At 38.3% G+C, this 22,727-nt stretch overlaps 1 protein-coding gene across 2 annotated transcripts in view; it reads right to left on the reverse strand.

Annotated features, from left to right (window-relative positions):
- Nucleotides 1-22,727, reverse strand: part of LOC124798055 (potassium/sodium hyperpolarization-activated cyclic nucleotide-gated channel 2-like) — a 271,387-nt gene that overhangs the window by 13,762 nt on the left and 234,898 nt on the right. For both annotated transcript variants that reach the window (XM_047261283.1, XM_047261281.1), the window contains 2 exons: nt 5,090-5,207; nt 3,404-3,680 (listed from right to left, as the gene is read on the reverse strand). In XM_047261283.1, the coding sequence (XP_047117239.1) occupies nt 3,404-3,680; nt 5,090-5,207 (395 nt within the window). The remainder of the gene's footprint in view (nt 1-3,403; nt 3,681-5,089; nt 5,208-22,727) is intronic.

The raw sequence follows: 22,727 nt of genomic DNA on the forward strand, positions 1-22,727 counted from the left end.
TAATTAAGAAATTAAGTAAGTTAGGAAACTGCAATCAAACAATGGAAAATCCAGGATGGAATGTAACAATACCAGAGAAGGAAAGTTGATACTCACCATATAGCGGAGATGCTGAGTTGCAATAGGCACAACAAAAAGATTCACACTATTAAAGCTTTCGGCCATTAAGGCCTTTGTCAGCAGTAGACACACATACACACACGCGCGCACACACACACACAGACTCACGTAAACGCAACTTGCACACACATCTGCAGTCTCAGAGAGCTGAAACCACACTGCGAACAGTAGCACCAGTGTATGATAGGAGTGGCGACTGGGTGGGGGTAAGGAGGAGGCTGTGGTGTGAAGGGGGAGGGATAGTATGGTGGGAGTGGTGGCAATACATCCTACGTTCCCGTAACCCTCCTGGTCTCAACCTTCGTTAGTCACTGTCCTCACCCATCCAGTCTCCTCCCTGTTCCCATTCCAGCACTACACAGCCGTCATTTCACCACCACACCCAGTCTTTTAATTTCTTTTATTTCTCTCCTTTCCACTACTTATCCCCTCCCCCCTCTGCACCTTCTCTCCTGCCCTCCGTTTAAACTGCAACACTTCACTGTCCACCACTCCCACCATACTATCCCTCCCCCTCCCCGCCACAGCCTCCTTCTTACCCCTACCCAGTCGCCACTCCCATCATTCACTGGTGCTGCTGTTCGCAGTGTGGTTTCAGCTCTCTGAGACTGCAGATGTGTGTGCAAGTTGCATTTACATAAGTGTGTGTGTGTGTGTGTGTGTGTGTGTGTGTATGTGTGTGTGTGTGTGTGTGTGTGTGTGTGTACTGCTGACAAGGGCCTTAATGGCCAAACGCTTTAATTGTCTGAGTCTTTTTGTTGTGCCTTTTCGCGACTCAGCATCTCCGCTATATGGTGAGTAGCAGCTTTCCTTCTCTGGCATTGTTAGGAAAACTGCGAACCTTTGAAACTTCCTGGCAGCTCAAAACTGCATGCCAGACCGAGACTCAAACTTGAGATCTTTGCGTTTCACGGGCAAGTGCTCTACCAACTGAACTACCCAAGCATGACTCATGACCTGTCCTCACAGTTTGACTTCCACCAGTACCTTGTCTCCTACCTTCCAAACTTCATTTATTCTGCAAACCTTTGATTTTTACATGAAGCTTGGTAAAGGCAGTGGCTGTGTATATGATGTTAAAAAATAGTTCATATAACTTTATAACTTTTATAATTATTACATACAGTTAAACCAAGTTACTACTTGGTTTGCTCTGATGCAATCACTTCTAAACTTGATCTTTACATACACACCAACTATGGTCAATAGATCCAGCAATCTGTGTTAGTTACTCACAGGGTTAACACCTAAATGATGGTCTCTGCAATTAGCAAGTTTTGTGTTTGTTAATATCTCAAAGTATAAACTTCCAGTTTGCACTTATCTAATTAACATCTGAACTAATTTGTGCAGACCTGAGTGTGACAATTAGTCATGTAAATATTTTATGAACTTAAGTGAATAGTTTGGCTGTAGTCATCTATGTAAATTCTGTGTTAATGTGTTGGTAAGGTTTCAGTCACTGACTCTGAGAACTGTTTAAAATTAGCCATTTTCCTTCATTGGTGTTTTGTGAAAATTTATCATTTGGTGCAATTTTTTTGGTGTGGAAGGGGTTACAGCTATCAAAATCCAGGTACTGTTGATGGTTAGTGTGTTTACTGTGGACAAAGATGTGGATGGAGCCATTAGAGAGATGGAGGCAACCATCCAGGAAGGTTGAATGTTAGGTTGTCTTTCCCAGTTCATACCACCATCCAACAGTGACCTTACCCCCCTCCGACCTAACCACTCCCTGGTCACCTTCCAGGAATTTCTTACTTCCAGCTATGCATCATTATCATTCCTAAGGCCTTCCTAAGAACACAAGCCTCTCAACAGAAGAGATGATAGCCATTCAAATCCTCAAAGCCGATCCTGACCTAATCTTTCTCCCTGCTGACAATAGCTCCCCCACTGTAATGACAAATAGCAGTCACTACCTGACAAAAGCCTTCCACCAGCTGTGTGATTTCTCCATAGTGATCCCATCTCAGAAGTCCAACATAACCTCCAATCCCTACTGAAATCCTTAGGCTCATTCCAGAACTTCTTCCCAATAACACTGCAAACACCCACCTTCAACATGTTCCCAAAAGCAAGAAACACAAAATCCCTGGACACCCCATTGTAGATGGTTATTGTGCTGCTCCTGAAGGAGTTTGTGCTCTTATTGACCAACATCTCCAACCATTTGCCTGAAGCCCGGACCCCTGCATCAAAGATACTAACCACTTCCTTCACTGACTCTCAACCCTCACTCCAGCCAGTCGGAGGGGGGTTAGGTCACTGTTGGATGGTGGTATGAACTGGGAAAGACAACCTAACATTCCACCTTCCTGGATGGTTGCCTCCATCTCTCTAATGGCTCCACCCACATCTTTGTCCACAGTAAACACGTTAACCATCAACAGTACCTGGATTTTGATAGCTGTCACCCCTTCCACACCAAAAAAATTGCTCGCATACAGCATATCTATAGTGATGAGAATTCTCTTGCCACATATGCTGATGGTCTCACGTGGGCCTTCACAGACATACACTACCCACCAAACCTAGTCTGCATTCAGATTTTCCATGCCATATCCAAATGCACCCGCAATCCTCCCACCAATGCCCAAGAACCAGCTACAAGGAAGTGCCTCCATCATCATCCTGCATCATTCTGGGCTGGACCAACTGAACCATATCCTTCATCAGGGCTTTGATTATCTATCATCCTACCCATAAATAAGGGACATCCAACCAAAGTTCCTTATCACCCCTTCTACAGTGGTAATCCACCACCCACCCAGCCTACACAACGTCCTACTCAATTCCTATGCCAGTCACACTCCCAAACCCTTGCCATGTGGGCCATAGCACCACATGATACAGGAGCCTTAGCTACCCTACTATTTTGTAAATTATCACAAGGCTTTCACTAATGATGAATGATGATTAAACACACTTGGAATGGGTTCAAGAAAAATCCAAGGTTGAACTCTGACTGTTATTGCAATGACTCATGCAAAAATATTCACCAGAAATTTCATTTCACATTCACATCTCATGTCAAAATGTGTTGAATTATCTCAATGGAGATTTGATTTAGTTCCTTCTAGTTCTTTACTGTACTAGTTACTGTACTGATTAAATACGATTTAATCATTGCATGTTTCACTATTTCACCTTTCTGACTGTCACTGCACATCCTGATCAGGTTTAACCATTAATCAACACTTTAGTTAGATAAGATGGAACTAGTAAACCACAAAACCCAAATTAATTGTTAAAAAAGTGAGATAAATAATATTATCCATACCTTTCTGCTGCCACGCTTTCCATGGTGCGACGCATTAAAGGATACTGGTCTAGAACGACATTGAAATGTTCCACTGATAAGGAAAAGAGATTACAGTAAGTTTCTGCTCTCACACTGGCAACACGGCGTGCATTCGTCAGCAGACAGATTTCCCCAAAATAAGAGCCATCACTTAAGCTTGTAGCAACTTCTCCATTTGCCATGACAATGTCAACTATACCTTCTTGAATAAAATACATTTTGGTACCAATGGTTCCTTCCTTGATGATGATGTCACCTGTGCAGAAAATGTGTTTATTTTTTAAATGTTAGCATAAGATAAAAATTATGTTAAAATTATTGAAACAAACTAAAAATTTGCTGTCTTTTTCTGCATTGCACACAATATACATTTTATTTATTTATTTATTGGAACAAAATTTCTGCTATTTGACCGTTAATTGTCCATTTACTGTACAAAATCATGATTTTGGCTTTGTAGCCATTCTCAAGAGTGTGTTGAAATGTTAAAACATGTCTGACCAGTCTGTAACATGTCATCATAGAAAATTCATATTCTGGTCTTGTATTTTTGACAATGACATATCACAAGTCAGACATATTTTTGTTGCAACCCGTGTTCACTCAGGTACGAGCAGCACTTAGCGGCTTGCCATTTTATCTTATTTACAACTTTTCATGACGTTGCCTTTCCCGCTTAGATTTTTTTTAGAATGTGACTTGTTAGTACTGCATCTCTTTCCAGTCAGTACACACTTTAGTTTATTAATGTCTTATATACCTATTATGTTTTAGAACAGTTAGTTTAATTCTGAAGGCAATGCTCATAGTAGCGTCGAAACCTGGTCAATTTTGACTAAATATTTGTGACCGAGGGCTTATTTGTTCTAACATATTTTAACATTTTAACATGCACTTGAGAATGGTTACAAAGGCCGAAATAATGATTGCGTACAATAAATGAACAGTTAGCAATCAAATGATGGAAATTTCAAAAAATTCTATATGACTGTGTGAACTCTCTCTCTCTCTCTCTCTCTCTCTCTCTCTCTCTACAACATTTTATGTTTAACTTAAAAATACAGACTGAAAATACTTTTGAAAGATACTATTGTTTGCTCCAGAATGGATGTATGCAATGTAGGAAATATAAATTCTAATGATGTGGCAGATGTGCTGAAATATAATCACAATGTATATTTAGTTGTACAGGTAGCTCCTGTCTACTATGATGATACCAAAAGAGTGCCACAGAATTGTAATTTTATTGGACACCTATCCTGAAAAATTAAGGTATTACAATGATAGTTTTTAGAAAGCCAAAAGACTTTAACAGTACTTGAAAATTGAAACAGTAGCAGTATTCATGTTTGTTATGTGATTTATTAAAACTGTATAGTTTGATAAAATAATTTCACGCTAATATTGCTGATAAATTACTTTAATCTAAAGCTCCATATTCATTATTAAAACCAAGTGAGGGCAAATTTGCCATGTGTTGATACTGATTGCCGCAGTTATTTTATTATGATAATTTGGTAAGAAATCCATAAACTGCTACAGACTGGATCTGCACATAATCAGTCATGCAATAGTTGCATATGGTTATAATTAATAATATTATTTTAAAGGTGTTCACACTATGACTGTTATATATTCATTGGAGTATATACTGATGAACTTTACCTGGCTGGAACACTTCATATCGAAGTTTGGTAACAACATCAGATACAAAGTTTGAATCTGCATTAGCAAAAAATGGAACAGACGCAACCAGAGACCGGCAGTTGTAATTGATTACATCCTAAAAAGAAATTTAAAATTTAAATTCCACACTGATAAACATGAGATTGTTAATATAAAGCAATATTACAATTTACAACATAAAAGACAAATAACTTTATACAATAGCTTTATTATGAAATTATGTTAAATTATAGCAAAAGAGAAATTCACTTTAGAAAACTATAAAATTATAGGAGGGAATCATTGGTCAAGCCTAAACTTTGGGAGGCAAAATTCTTTGTACTGTTGGTACACAGACAGAAGTACAAGAATGGATTCTCATTATACATTAATTTCATAGATATGTTAAATTATATATCACAAAAGAATGAGATAAGTATTTTGCTTGCTTTCAGAATTCTGTGTATCTTTGATACTAAAAATGAAAGTGCAGAGGAGAAAACTAATTCCAGTACCATTTTGACTCTTGTTTGGAGTCAATGTGGCCAATCTAACATGTTTTGCTGTTATTTGTTTCCTGTAACATTTTCTGCGAGAGAAAGGAGATCTATTACTATGATCACTCTGTTTTAACATCTGGAAAGTCAAAATCATTTCACCTTTTACACATTAAATGATGCAACTGGGACTGAGTGTCAAATTTGTAAGGTTTTCAATACAAATTGTGTCACTGTCAATTGTAGAAAATAATGGAACACTGGCCTGAATACTGTTTTCATAAAATTGCATAAATCTGTTTAGCCATATTTACATAGAATTTGAAGTACCATCAGAGTCTTAGAAATATGAAAACTTGTAACTATAAAATTGTCATGACTGGCACAACTTAATTTTCCCTTTTGTTGTTCTGCGACTGCAAAGAGATATACTATAGTCCTGCTAACTGAGCTGATGGATGAATTTTCCTTGTGTGTCACCATTTAGTAAGATTCATGTTGTAATGTTACATTGACTGCAAAGTCATTACAGATGGAATACTAGTGTGTATGACGGACTAGGGAATGCATCTGCTGTAGCCTTATCAAACAAACCATCTCGATATGTGCCTTAAGTGACCTCTAAATCCAGAGGGTCACATGAGGCTTAGAACATCACTCCTCCTGACAGTGAGTCAATTTCCTTTGCCACTGTGCTGTATGTTTTGGTTTGATGAGATGGAAGGGGATGAGGACAAAATTAGCAAAGAATTACACTCAACAGAAGAGAAAATGTACATGTGATAAAGCAACTAACAGCCCCTATAAGAATCACAATACAATAAAATTAATATAAGACAAGAGGCTGAAGAATCACTTGAAGAGGTATTCCATATGGAAAGTGACAAAGAAACAGTATAAAAGATAAAACTGGCAATTATAAGAGGAAATACATAAGCTAAATTATGTATCGATACTGTGAGAGTTTCTCTTACTGTACGTGTTTATTTTTTCATTTGTCAGTATTGGATGTATCGATATTTATTTGCAACTTACAGGTTAAATTACAATTTCAGCAGTTATATTATTTTACAATATAGACATGTGTACATATATGTATAACAAATGAATGAAAACAAAAACAGAGTAAAACATTATTATTAATTTGATTTAATAACATTATTATTAATTTAATTTAATACATAAAGGCACCCAATTTTGTTTTATGCTACAATGCTTGAGTGTTGATCAAACATAAAATTTGTCTTGGGTGCTTCTCAAATGACATAGTGTGTGTAGTACATTTCTCAGGATACTGCTTTAGTTCTGCAGTTTTTTTAAAGTTCTTCTCCAATATTCCTTAACACTAAACAAACATGTGCTTTTAAAGTACTCTCTTAAAAAAAGAAAGAAAGAAATGGTATGGTGGAAAACTGAATTTCTTATTTGCGGGAATGTATATATTGGCAGTGGATGACCTTGTGGCAGACACATAGGACTTGATATCCAAGAAGCAGTTTCCCGCCCTTTTGATATCAGTGTTGGGTTAGGTGGCTTTCCTGGAACAAGACTGCCTAACAAATTAGGAATTTCTTGCACAGTTGCTTGTTACAGAAAAATTGGTAATGTGACTGAATGTGAACGTTCTGGCTGACCTTGTGTATTTAGTGATGCCTCATTGGAAAATATCAGCACATCCTTGCTATGTTCACCAAGAAAGTCGATAAGAAAACTGTGTCAGCAAACTGGAATGTCTTACAGGAGTGTTCGCAGAGCCACAAGGAAGCTGAAACTCTGTCTGTATTGCATTCAATTTGCACAGGAGCTTTGAGAACCTGATATAGGAAAAAGACTACATTATCGTCAGAGTTTTTTTGTGTTTTATTACAATGGTGTTCAGGTGTTGGATTATATTTTCTACTCTGATGAAGCATGGTTTCATTTATGTGGCTAAGTAAACAGCCAGAATGACAGATATTGGAGTTCACAAAACCCTCATGTTTTCTATGAGACCCGCATCACATTTGCAAAGGGTTGGAGTTGGGTGTGAAATACTGCACGAAATAACTATAGGCCCATTTTTTAATCTCAGAAACGATAACGGCTGAATGTTATTAGGATATCAACATGCAATTCACAGATCTGTTAGATGCTGATGAATGACACTGCTGGCCACAGCAAGAGGGTGCAAATTTGTGCACAGCGAATAGCAGCATGACAATGTGTGAGTTCACTGCCTACCTCACCAGATTTATCTCCGCAAGACTTTTTTCTTTGGGGGCATACAGACAGTCATTTTTCCCTCGCTCTACTTACGAGTGGAACAGGAAAGGAAATGAGTAGTAGTGGTACTAGGCACCCTCCGCCACAACCATATGGTGGCTTGTGGAGTACCTAAGTAAATATAGATGTAGACGTAGATGTAACTACTATAAGAAAAAACTTCACACAATTGAGAACTGAAGCACAACATTGAAGTTGAAATATACTGCATAAGTGAAGTGACCATCCGAAATATGTTGAAGTATGTGTTGCAGCACAAGGAGGATATTTTCAGCATATATTATGAGAAAATGTATATTGTGAGTGCATACATTATAAGTACATTAATAAAGATTTGAATTTTTTGAATTTATGGTTGCTTAACTTCTGTCTCACCCTGCATAATAAGCACCCAGACTTAACAGGATCAGCATCAGCCAGTTTTGGTCTGATACTGTTGATGTGATAGTTACTCTCAAGATTCAATTGTGTAGTTCTCTACAGGTATTTAGCATCAGTGCATAATTTACTTTGACTTACATGACTGTTTCATGTACTTACTTATATACAAACATACATACATGCATGCATGCATACCAGTACATTGTGGGGACTATCAAAATTTGATTTTGCAGAACACTTTTGTTGACAGCCTTCCAAAACAACATCTGATTGTTGTTTTTTTGCAGCTTCAGCAGTATGTTTATGCACACATTTGCTGCCCTGCACCGTATTATTGTACAGTACTCTAAATGTGGATGAAGAAGTATATAATACATCTTTAATAGTGTATCTGTATCAACAGTGTGGAACATTTTCTTTATTAAAAATACACTGCTGCTTATTTTTGAACAGATCTTTTTTATATTTTTTCCCAAGTCATAACTCTGTCTACTGTCAACCCCATGAACTTGTTACTCTCACCTTCTATTATCAATGCACCCCTAAGTCTTATGAGGGGCATTCAGTAAGTAATGCAACACTTTTTTCTGAAAGCAGGTTGGTTTTATTCAGGATTCCAATGTGTCGTATTACTCCCCGTTCTTTTGGCTACAAAATCCTATTTTTCAACGTAATCCCTGTTCAATGCAACAGCCTTACACCACCTTACTGGGAGAACCTGCGTGCCTGCACTGTACCATTCTGCTGGTCGACACCATAGCCAGCATATTGCTGTGTCAATAAACTCCCATCATCCACATACTGCTTCCTGCATCTTTTGTTAGGCGAAACACATGGAAGTCAGAAAGTATGAGAGCCAGGCTGTAGTGTGGATGAGGAACAACAGTACAATGAAGTTTTGTGAGCTCCTCTTAGCTGCACAGACTTGTGTGAGGGCTTGCACAGTCATGGAAAAGGAGGAGTTAGTTTGCATTTTTGTGGCGAGAAACACGCTGAAGTTGTTTCTTCAATTTCCTGAGTGTAGCACAACACACTTCAGAGTTGATTATTGCACCATGAGGGAATACATCATCTAGAATAACACCTTCACAGCCCCAGAAGACTGTCGCCATGACTTCAGCTGAGGGTGCAGATTTGATCTTTTTCTCCAGAGGAGAGATAGCAAGGTGCCACTCCATGGACTGCTGTTCTGTTTCCAATTTGAAGTAATGAATCCATGTTCCATAACCTGTGATGATGTTCAACAGAAAATTGTACAATCAGCCTCACAATGTACAAGCAACTCAGCACAGATTGTCCTTCATTGTTCTTTATGGTCTTGTGTTAGGCGGTGAGGAACTTAGCAGGCACACATCTTCGCGTACCCAAACTGATGGATGTGTATTTCAGCACTAACAACAGAGACCTCCAGTTGCACAGTGAAATGTTTGATTGTCATACGTTGATCACCTTCAATGAGAGTGCCCACATGTTCCAACATTGGAGGAGTCACAGCTGTGTGCAGGCGACCAGCATGCTGCAGATCAGACAGGTTCACGCAACCTTGTTGCGATGATGACAGATGCCTTGCCCAATGGCTCACCAAGCTTTTGTTCACTGCCAGGTTTCCACACACATTCTGCAAGTGCCTATGAATATCTGCAATACTCTGGTTGTCCACCAAACAAAACTCAATGACAACTCTCTCTGCTTGGAATGCACCTCCATTCCAGACACCATTTCGAAGGCTATGTATAGTGCTACCACCCATCGTCACTTCATGAAACTATAGGGGCTGAAGCAGGAATATTCCATGATGTCCAGCAAAAAATTCTGGATTTTTTCCAACTGAAACTGGCAGAGAAAAAATGTGTTGCATTACTTATTGAACGCTCCTCATATATTTAGTTTCTCTTCATTTATTGTTCTGTTTGTAAGTCTTTTCATGTACGTTGTTTTCTTTCCATTTATAAATAGTTTACTTTCACTTCAATATGTATTTTCCCTTTCTATGTTAATGATATTTCTTATTTACAGTTCATTTATTGAGCTACTACTTAACAATGAGTGAGGTATGAGGTGCACCCAGAAAGTAAGTATCCTGTTGTTTCCTTTAAAGTAGATGTATGAGGTCTGTTCAAAAAATTGCAGAATTTTGTACACAGAATTTCTCTACGTTTACTTTTACTTATTGTGCATGGTCTCCTTCCAAATACTCATCTGCACAATTGATACACTGCTCCCAATTCTGTTTCCACTTCCAGAAGCTGTCTTGGTAAGCCTCTTGCTGAATCGCATGAAGCACTGTCTGCACATTTTCTTTTATCTCATCTATCATTGCAAATCTTCATCCTTTCATTGGGGTATTCTTATTTTGAAATTTAAAAAAGAAAAGTCCACAGGGCCAGATCTGGAAAGTATAGAGGATGAGGCAGCACAGTGATTTCGTGTTTTTTTTTTTTTGGGTTGAAACAGTCACGCACAATGGGGATGAATGCGCGAGTGTGTTATTATGATGCAAGATCTGAGAATTATCTCACCACATTTCAGGTTGTTTCCTTCTCACATTTTCTTGCAGGTGTCACAACATGTCTCGATAGTACCATTGATTAACAGGTTGTCCCCAGGGCACGAATTAATGATGAATTGATCCTTCAAAGTCAAAGAAAACTATCAGGATGGCTTTGACATTTGACCTGGCCTGACGAGCATTTTTGTTCTTGGAGAACCTTTCCTGTCTCATTGTGTAGATAGAACCTTGGTCTCAATATCATAACCACATACACACATCTCAACACCAGTTAAAATTCTCTTAAGGAATATCTTGCTCTCATTTGCATGATCCAAAAGCTCTTCACAGATTGCTAGGAAAAGGCCTTTCTGGTCTTGACTCACGAGCCATGGGATGAACTTGGCTGCAACATGATGCATTCCAAGATGCTGTATCAGGGTTTCATTAAATGATCCAACTGAAATATTACATTCTTCTGCAATCTCTTGGACAGTCAGTCTTTGATTGTCATGGACAGTTTCGCTGACATTCCTGACATGAGCGTTGTCCACAGATGCTGAAGGGCGTCCTGAATGAGGGTCACCTTTAACTTCCATCCAACCATTTTTAAGCCACGTGAATAATTCGTAACACTGAGTTCATCTTAGGCACTCATCACAGTAGACTTCCTGTATCTTTTGATGTCTCTCTGTAAAGGTTTTCTTGAGTTCCACACAAAATGTAATGCAGAAGCATTGCTCCTCTAACTCTGCCATCTCAAAATTCAAAAACTGTGCGACACAATGTTGTACTCAGTACAGCAAGGAACAGTAACTAACAAGACATACAAGAATGAAACTTCTGCCAGTTACACATTAAACACAGATGTATGCAGGGATGCCAAGTGCATTTCGCTCCAACACATCATTGGAGTGAAATTATGTATGTCCTGCAATTTTTTGAACGGATGGCATATTTAGTTGGGAACATGACATCCTAACAACACCTTGGGTCACATCTATACAACCCCTATTCTACCCACCTGAGTTGCTCCTCATCAACCTCTCATAGCACTCCGATCCTGCCTAGCTAACCTTTTCAGTTTGCCACATCTGTCACCAAATCCAGAGCTGAAGCAATCCCAGAACACTGTTGTTAAGCTTTCCACCAAAATCCTCAGCCCCACAGGAGTTTCAGTCCTACCCAAAAGCCTCACCTTTAGCCCTACACCCAAACTTAACCATGTTGGAGTCAAAGATATACTCCCCTCCCCCTGATCCCTGCAATGGACACACTTCTTTGCCATCAGTTCCTCCAACAAAAGCCAACTTATCCCAACATAGAACCCTGCCTCTCACAATTCATACCACAGTATGACATCTGATTCCCCCACCCCCATAACACCCCCTGGTCACCTTCCAGGAATTCCTTACTTCCAGACTGGCTTTACCATCCTTCCCCATGTCCCTTCATAAGAACACCAATCTTTTAGCAGAAGAAAGGACATCCATACGCAGTCTCAGAACAGATCCTCTCATATTCATCCTACTGGCAAAGGTTCCACCACTGTTGTTATGAATCATGGAGACTACCTCGAACCGCTGCCCTGAATCTATTTCCCTCCTCGCCTCAACAGCGCCATGCACACCCGCCTTCTACATGTGCCCCAATATCCACACACCTAATAATCCTGCACACCCCATTGAAGCTGGATTTGTGCCCCCACTGAAAGAACTGTGGCCCTCATTGACCAAAACCTCCAACCAACTTCCAAAAAATCTAACCTCTCACATCAAAGATATCACCACTTCCTGCACCAACTTTCTACCATCTCCACTCCTTTACTTCCAGGATCACTACTCATCACTGTCAACACAACTTCCCTATAAACCAATATCTCTCACATCCATAGTCTTGCCGCTATTGAATACTACCTGCCCCAATATCCTTCAGGCTTCAAACTCACTACCTTATTCTAATACACCTCACTAACTTGATCCTAACAACTACTACTTCTCGCTTGAAGAAAAGGTATACAAACAAATATGTGACACTGCCATAGACATACCCAAGGCACCCTTATAGGCTGACGTTTTTATGGGACACCTAGAGCAAACATTCCTAGCCTCTGAAAGCCCCAAACCCCTGGCCTGGTTCACATTTACTGATGATATTTTCATGACCTCGGCACAGGGCCAACACACACTATCCTCATTCCTTCATAACCTCAACACCTTCTCTCCCCGTCCACTTGACCTGGTCCTCCTAAACCCAGTGAACTCTCTTACTGGACATTGACCTCCCCCTCTGTAATGGGTGTGTGGATACACAGCTGTCCACATTAAAGCACCAACAACCAACATTGCTGGCCGCGGTGGCCATGCGGTTCTAGGCACTTCAGTCCGGAACCGCGAGACTGTTAAGGTCGCAGGTTCGAATCGTGTTCGGGCATGGATGTGTGTGATGTCCTTAGGTTAGTTAGGTTTAAGTAGTTCTAAGTTCTAGGGGACTGATGGCCTCAGATGTTAAGTCCCATAGTGCTCAGAGCCATTTGAACCATTTTGAACAACCAACATTACCTGCATTTCGACAGCTGCCATCGCACAAAGGCCTTCACAGACAGGCACTAACCCCTGGACGTAGTCCACAAACAGATTTCCTGTGTCATATCCCCACACACCTCGAATCTTCCCGCCACCCCTAAGAATCAGTTATAAAGGAAGTGGCCCCTCTACATCAGCCAATACCACCCTGTACCAGAACAACTGACCCACCAGTATTTTTCCCTCGCTGCTGCTGTCCTTTTGCATTCCCTGTTCCTTCCTCTCGTCTCTCCCACAGCTGCCTAACGCTGCCCATGGCAGCCTTGTCCTGCTGCCTTCTAGTCCCTGCAAGCTCTGTCAGACAGAGCTCTTCTTTTTCCTCAGCTGTACTTTGCTATCCCTACCCCTTCTCTGCCCCACTCCCAATTGCTACTTTTGTTCAAAGCAACAGCTGCAGTCTGACTAAAGTAGTTGGAGGTAGCAGTTGATGTGCCTTGTCTCTTTATCAAGAGTTCAGAGTAGGGGGGGGGGGGGGGGGGGTATTATGTTTGGGGATGCAAAGTTATTCCACAAGCTTCCATCTTACATGAAGTAAGAAAATGCAAGTCCCTACCAATTTAAAAAAAACTGAAAACATACCTAATTCATTTTCACATTATCTGATTACCAGTATCTAGATTCATTGACTGCATGTACATGTTAGATACCTGGTAGTGTTTTGTTGTTAGGTTTCATGACAAGTAGTTGGGGAATGTAAACAGATGTTTATTGACAGATGCAGGTAACTATTTTGTTTTAAGATGAGTAGTTTTGTCAAAGTACAGGTTTTATCCAAACAATGGAAAATCCAGGATGGAATTATGGCAATGCTGTGAAAAGAATAGATCACTACTCACCATATAGCAGAGATGCTGAGTTGCAGGTAGGTACAACAAAAAGAATGTTAATCAGTAAGTTTTAGGTCAAAAGGTCTTTTCTGAATTAGACAACATACACATACATGCAAACGCAATTCAGGCATACATGACTACTATCTGTGGATACCTCGGTGCTGGATAATTTAGGGCACTCTTTGTTTTGTAGTTTCAGTCTGTTCACATATTTTCTGGAGTTTATGAATGTGGTGTCTTCTGACAAAGTACAAATTTATGTGGCATACTACTGAGCAGATCATTTGCTACAAGGCTAATCTGTGAAGTAAGGCTATAAGAATTTTTTTGAAGTATAAAATGAATTTATTAATAAAATTTACATGCATTGCAACATAGGTCTTGCATTATTCTTCCACATAATCACCATTTACCTCAATACATTTTGTCATCTGTGAGACGAGTTTTTTGATTCCTATGTCATAGACAACTCCTGCCGCCTTTTTCAGCCAGTTCTTCACTTTGGTTTTCACCTCACCATTGTCAGAAAAGTGTTTTCCATGAAGGTGTTACTTTAATTTAGTGAACAGATGATAGTAACTAGGTGCGAGATTGGGGCCATAAGAGTGGTGGCTCAAAAGATACCAACCAAACGAAGTCAACAACCCTTGTGTTGCATGAATGGTGTGTAGGTGCACATTGTCATGAAGGAGACAGACTCCCATTGTCAGCATCCCACGACATTTGTAGTATTTATTGTTTCACCTCTTTCCAAGAAATCAATAAGCAGAACCACTTTTCTGTCCCAAAACACTGACACCATGATTTTATTCACTGTTTGCTGAGTTTTCAATTTTTTAGCTGAAGGAGAATGAGTACGGTGCCACTGCACTGATTGTTATTTGCTCTCTGGAGTATGATGACAAGTCCAAGTTCCATCTCCTCTCACTACAGCCTTCAGTCTCAAAACAGTTGAGAAATTTGTGAGCGGCACTGACTCTTTTCATTTTGTGTGTTTCGGTAATCATCTTTGGCACCCTGTACACAACTTGCGGTAATTTAGTCGATTAGTTAGGATTTCATGAACAACAGTCCGTAAAATGTTTGGACAAACTGCATGCAGGTCTCAATTGTCAAATGGCGATCAGAAAGAAGATATTCTTCAATTTTCTGCACTACATCATGAGTCACAACAGACAGCCTTCTGCTTCTGTCTTCATCGTGAATTACCATCCTTCCAAATTGAAATCCCATACCCATTTCATCACATGCTGCCTTGACATTACGTCATTTCCATAAACTGAAACAATTTCATGATGAATCACAGTGGCATTCATGCCCTTAGCATTTAGGCAGTGAATTACAGTGCACACTTCATACTTGGCAGGAGCCAGAATGAGAATACTCATTTCTCACAGTGACCACAACACTAATCGACAAACTACAGATTGTTAGGAGTGCTTGTTCCTTCCACAGCCTTAGTTTCCAGATAACCCTCGTAATATTATAAAGAGTAGTGGCCCCAGCATTGATCCTTGGGGAACTCCTCAAATAAAATTTGCGTACTGCAATTTTTCAAGGTAATGGTTTATAATTAGTTTTATGTCATCAAATGAAACAACAAGTTTACTGTTACCAGTCACTGTTTATTTCTATCCACAACATGTTTCACAGGTTTAAACTTCCATCATCAGGTGGGTTTACACATGGTGGTATGATATAATGTGTGTTGTGTTACGATTTTGGAGTAACTTGTGGCACTGTCTCCAGTGGTCACAGGCTCCTTACTCTATCATAACACATCTCATGTGATGCAACTGCCATGTATAATGGAAGCAGCTATCTGTAGGAAGCAGGGAAAGAGAAGGCATAGTAGGGGACAGGTGAGGGGAGTTTGCAAGGATTAGGCTGCCAACAGGTGCAGTGCCAGGAGGCTGTAGGGCATGGAGCTGGGCAGCAGAGGTGAGAAACAATGAGTGAAAAAGGAGAGAAGTGGGGAAGGGGAAAGATGGGCAGATGCATTGGCAGAGGATATCAAACAAAGAGGTTGAAGGAACAAGAATAGAGAAGAGGTGACGTGGGGCAGAAACTGTCGGGTGGAGGGTGTGGGGACAGTAGGTGGAACCCAAGATAATTTCGAGAACGAAGAATATGTTGTTAGGATAACTCCCACCTGCGCAGTTCAGAAAAGCTGCTGGTGGAGAAAAGGATCCAGATGGCCTTGATCATGAAGCAGCCATTGAAATCAAGCATGTTATTTTCAGCTGCATGTTGTGCCACAGGGTGGTCTACTTTGCTCTTGACCACAGTTTGGAAGAGGCTATTCATCCTGGTGGGCAGCTGGTTGCTACTCATCCCAAAATAAAAAGCTGCCCCCCTCCAGATTGCTGCTTCTGTCCTACATGGCAGTTGCATTCCAGTCCGAGGTGCCGGAGATGTAAGTCATGTGTGTGTAAGGTGTGCTTACTTGTGTGAATGAATGTGTGTGTGTTTCCTTCCCTTTTGCCAAAAGCTAAATATGTAACTGTCTCTTCGTAGTGTCGGACTGCAACTCAGTGTGTCATCTTTACGGTGAGTACCAATCTGTATTTTCCTTATACTGTTAAAATCTCCAGATCCTATTTAGACTTAATTTCACTTAAATTTATCGTTCAGATTCTCAGTTCAAGTGTTCTGATTCCATTCATGTAATTAGTTCTCATTAATTAAAAGTTACAGTTAATCAAAGTTAGTACAGTAGTTCTCCATATTCAAAAACATATGAGCTACTCAGCATAACTCCATAAAATAACCTAACCCAACCAAAGTTAAGCATCCCACTTTCCAGTCAAGTATTTTAAATTACCTAAAACTAATTATCTTCAACAGCCATTAAACTTAAGTTCATAAGCATCCCCATTTTCCATTGCAAGTTTCATCAGAATCACTGTTAAGGTTCTGAGCCCTGACTATGGGCTTTTGTTACATTAATTTTTCTGTACAGTATGACGTATGGAATTGATTGATTGATTCAACAATTAATAATTTCATGTAATTCGCTGTAATTTGCAACATGGCACTCAGCCATACAAAGAAGGGGATTCACATTGTAGAAGAAAAATTGTGTCCATGTATTTTTATAAATTTGTAACCAGCAACATTTTCTATATCCCCAAATTCTATTTGTTTCTGTAATTCAGCTATAACAATAAATACTAACCTAGCCATTTTTCAATGTATTTTGTAGTTTTCAAAATAATAGTTTATTCCTATGCCCTTCTATGAATAGTCATATGTCGCCCAGAATTGAAAGTCATGATTTGAATGCAAACAATTAACATCTATCTGGGAGACCCTCTCGATGTTGACTTGTGTTACTATTATGTATGTTACTATTATGTATCTTCTGTACATAAGTATATGCACTCAGACCATCACAAAACTAAATAATTTTATTGTTTAATTACTTACAGGTGATCGTTGTAGCATGAATTAATGTACGTTTGAAATGAACTGTGTTATAATTACCAAGAGTGTGAAACACAGTTGTCATCAAAGAGAACTGTTGTTAGACTCAGTGATTCATGTGATGGACTCATTTAAATGAATCATCTGGGTGTAATTGTCTTTGACAGGAACCGTGCTAAGTGAGAGCCATGATATTTTTGTATAAACAGGAACTAATTTTGTGCCACAATTGAACATTCAACCTCACCACTGAAATTTCTGGGTGCTGGCCTGAAGACATGGCTAATTATTTTCTACAGTGTAAAAACTGTCACCGTAATTAATAACTGAACTTCACATGGGATAAAATGTGTGTATTAATATCACCTAAGATTTGGTATTGTGTACATTTTTGAGCAAACACCAAACCACATGCATTTAAGTTTTCAGTTTTGAGGTGATCCAAACTGGTGCTACTGAGGATGAGTCTAAGAAATTCAGGTCGGTTTCATCACATGTAGTGCCCTGTGGTTTTTGGAACACTTTGCAATGAAAGCGTGGTGTGAAAGGACTCATGTGAAACACTGAATTTATGAACAATTAAAAGTGATGGTGTACTATTTAAGTAAGTAACTATTTGACAGTGAAATATTTTTTTGTGTGGTACAAGTGAATTGAAATTACATGTAGGCTGCAAAATGGAACAGTGCGTAAACAATATTTGGAACAGTATAAATTTTATTATTTGGGATAAGGGCATCAAGCAGATGGCATTACACAGAGAGAACTTCAACCAATGGGAGAGCAGGGCTGCTTTAAGTCACCACCGACACCATCTTGGACACTAGCCAATGAGGAACCAGCAGCGTGGGGTCTAGAAATGTAAACACTGCAGCCTGGTGTGAAAATACAAAAACCTTGGCATAGAAGTTACTAGTTGCAACAGCAATGGATTCCAACAGCAGCAGAGAATGGTACAGAAGTAATTTGGAGATAAAGAGGTTTTGTTGTTGAAATGTGACTGACTGTTTGCCAAAATGAATGACAAGAGAGAAGGAAGAAATGTGTTTGAAAATGATGAGCAGGTGATGAACATTAAGAAAGAGCCTTGCTTGTGATGAAGATGTGTTTCAAAATAGGGAGGAAAAACTAAAATACTTATGTGAATATAAAGTACTAGTTAAAAATGATTTTGATGATGACAGTAGGATAAAACTGCTGGAATATTGTTTTTACGGTGAGGCTACTACAAGACAAATTATGGATCAAATGTCAAGGGCTTCACCTACTGATTACTGTGATAGATGAGAATGATATACTACAAGTAATGAGTAATATGGTGATAAAATTGGAGAAACAATCAGAAATATATGTGGCACAGGGAATAGTCATAATGAATGAGAGTAATCAGTGTTTGTTCAAATTTTTGAAAGAGATTTAAAGTGACATTGTTGGTTTGATAGAAATGAACTCAAAAATGGACAAACATAATAGGGATATTAAAAAAGAATTTAAAAAACATTGGTAGTTCAAAGGTTGAAATGAAAGAAACTAAAATGATATTCATAGGTTAGATTAAAAAATGGATAAAAATAATAGAGAAATTGTTGTAATTAATGTTAATCTTAAGAACTCAGGCAGAAAAACTGAGTCTGTAAAAATCTGTGTGGAACATCAATAGGATTCAGCAAATGCAGTCAAGGGGAAATGTAACTGAGCAATTGTGTAATGAAACAGAAGCTTTTGGTTTTTGTCAGTCTGATCTAACTGAAGCATCAAGTAAGTTTGCCTCAATGATAGTCATGAAATGATTTCTGATATAAAGCATGTAAATAATGTCGATACTTGTAAAATTAAATTAGCAGACAAAGCACAAAATAGTGCTTCTAGTGATAATTTCTGGGAATTGGCGGTTGTGCAGACAGATGTGAATGCAAATACCGATGAGTGCAAGGGTGAGAGGGAAGTAGAGTGCGTGTCACTGACGAAGAGGTGAGAATATTAATATGTACCAATGTGCAAATGAAAATGACTCGTTAGTAATTAATAATCAAGTGAGTGAAAAACAGTTGGTAAATGTCAATGTAAGAAATGTTGTGCTGAGTTTGAACTTGCTGAGAAGAAAAAAGTAACCCAAGTAAAGAGTTATTAATGACTGATATGTAACAGAAAATTAGAGATATAAAGAAATGACTAGTTCACAAAGAGTAGTATTTGTTGAGAGCATGCAAAAAGTACTGTAATTTTCAATACTTGTACGCAAAGGACAGTTGTCAGTGAGAGTGTAAGTCAGTATGTAATAATAAGAATCAGGAATTAATTTTCAATATAAATCCAATGGGAACAACTCCGAATGTAAATGTCAAAGAAATAAACTTCACTGTCAATATGAGGTGCAATGTGCTGGAGTTTGCTGGGGGTCAGATTTATTGTAACCCTTATGGTAAGTAGGAGTTCACTGTCCTGTAGTGAATTCATAATGTTGTGATAATGTTCCCTGAACTTAGTGACTTCACCCTTTCTCTTTCTGGACTCACTCAACCTCTTCTACCATCCCATCAATAATTTGTAAGGGAACAGTAATTATCTTCTACTTCCCTCAGTTCATATGCATATATAAGTTTATTATTTCCAGACTTGTGTATCAAAGGTTGGAAGACCATACATTGTGTCTATAATAATAAATTTCTTTCTGCCAAAAGGTAATAAAAAAAATAAAATGTAAAATATGTCAGAATATAAGAGGAGATTGAAATATTTTAAAATAATAATGAAATATAAAGTAACCAGCAAATGTGTGAGTCAATGAGTTCATATAGCAGCAGAAAGAAAGAACATCTTAATTACATGATTCAGCACTTCGGAAAACGTTCATCCTTAGCTGAAAGAAAAAGAAAGTGAATAGAGTTGCCTTAGTAACACTGATATAAAGAAAGGGTTTGTTTCTGTCGTGCCCTTCAGGCCTCAGTTCAAAATAACATGTTGGCATAAGGGGAAGCAATAATTTCAGTAATTGGTATTTTGTCTATTATGTTATGGAAAATTGAGTTTTGCTTATAATGTTATAGTCAGTTAGCATCGAGTGTACTTCTTTAGAGTAATTTTATGTACATTAAGAAAAGTAGGCATTTAATTGTTGTTTAATGAAGTAATGGGATACTAATGAATTGACAGTGTTATGAAGTATAATGGAATAAGTGAAGTATAAGTAGCGAGGAATTAGTTGTAAAATGGTATGATAAAATATTACATGAAAGTAGTGATGGCTAGGGAATCTGCCTTTGTAGTAGCTTAATTTTTGCAAATGCTCTCCTACAGTTAACTAGGTTGGTAAAGAAAGAATGTGATGAGGACAACAGGCATGATTAAATGGTATAATATTAACTATGGACTAACAAATATGGTTTTTGCTGTGGTGAAACATGTATCTATTATATAGCTAACTTATAGCACTTCAAGGAAGAAAGGTAATGAAATATATATGATGGAATTGTATAGATAAAAAAATCTACTCACCAAGCAGTGGCGGAACATGCACATAACAGAAGGTTATGCTTATGCAAGCTTTCGGAGCCAATGACTCCTTCTTCCGGCAGAAGGGTTGAAGGGGACAGAAGAGGGATGAAGGAAAAGGACTGTAGAGGTTTAGGAAAAGGGGCAGATTTCAGAAAAGTCACTCAGAACTGCAGGTCATGGGTAGACTTACTGGACGGGATGAGAAGGAAAGTCTTCCAGTAAGTTTACCCTGACTCACGGTTCTGGGTGATTTTTCCAAAATCTACCCCTTTTCCTAAATCTCTCCAGTCATTTTCCTTCATCCTTCTTCCTTCCCTTTCAAATCTGTCATTTACAGTTTTGATACCAATGATCCCAAACATTAATGCATTAGAGACAAATGTTTTGCTAAGTAACTAACTGCAATAAATGAGAAGTATTATGAATATTCTGACAGGATTTAATACTTGTCGGTTGTAATTTTGGGAAAAAGATGGTAGAACTTTGAAAATTTTATTGGAGTTTAACTCCCATTTTCAATAAAGTGAGTATTGTACTTTGAGGTATGGTACAGGGCAATGTAAAACAAATTCCATTTTCTTTACAGTAATTTAAATGTTTTTCATTGTAATGTAAGGTTAATTATGTATATCAATAACATATACCAACTGAATGACCAGATTTGAAATATTATATATATTATCGTGTATGTATTTTTTCAAATAACGGATTGCTGAGCCTGGCCATGGGTGCTGGAAAAGAATGTGGTGGACTGTGAATAGAAATGTATGACTGTGGATTAAGCATTCTAACCAGGAAGTCCATGAGTTATCTTAATGAAAATTGTGGATGTCAAACTTTGTAAAAAAGAGTGTAAAAGCTTGTTGCTTGTTTGAAGAATTTAGCATATATAATTGCGTGAAAATGAAATGAGTATTTTTTTTTAATTCTTACTGGTGACCAGTTTTACGATATATTGAATTTGCATAGATACAACTATAAATTTGGGCTTTATGAAAATTGAACACTCTTTTTTATCTGTGGTTTATTTTAGAACTCATGTTGTTAACTGTATAGACATTGGATTATACCGTCAGCTATTTGTTGATATCTGCTTATTCCGAACTTTGAATACATTCTTTTGTTAGTTTAATTTTTCTGTGCAGTGTGACATATGGCATTGATTGATTACTTCACTAATTAATAAGTTCATGAAATGTATCATAATTTGCAATATGGCACTCATTCATGTAAACAAGGGGATTAATATTGCACCATGTATTTTTATAAATTTGTAACCAGGAATATTTTCTGTAATCCAGAATTCAATTGGTTCTTGTCATTCATCAAAAATAGTAAATTCCAAACCAAACAGATTTCAAAGCATTATGTAGTTTTCAAAATAACAGTTTGTTCTTTTGCCCGTTTATATGCACTTGGTTGTCACTCAAAACTGGCTGTCCGCACTTTGAAAGTACTTGAAAGAAGCCTATGTCAGAGGCACTCTCATCATTGACTCACACCACTATTATGTATCTTCTGTACATGAGAAAATGCGCTCCAGTCACCGCAAAACTCACTAACTTTAATGTTTAATTACTGACAAGTGATCTCTGTAGCATGAACTACTGAACATGTGAAACGAATTGTGCTTTAATTGCCAAGAGTGTGAAATCCAATTGTCACTGGAGTGAA

Source organism: Schistocerca piceifrons, chromosome 5 (genome assembly GCF_021461385.2).
Source record: "Schistocerca piceifrons isolate TAMUIC-IGC-003096 chromosome 5, iqSchPice1.1, whole genome shotgun sequence".
Lineage (NCBI taxonomy): Eukaryota > Metazoa > Arthropoda > Insecta > Orthoptera > Acrididae > Schistocerca > Schistocerca piceifrons.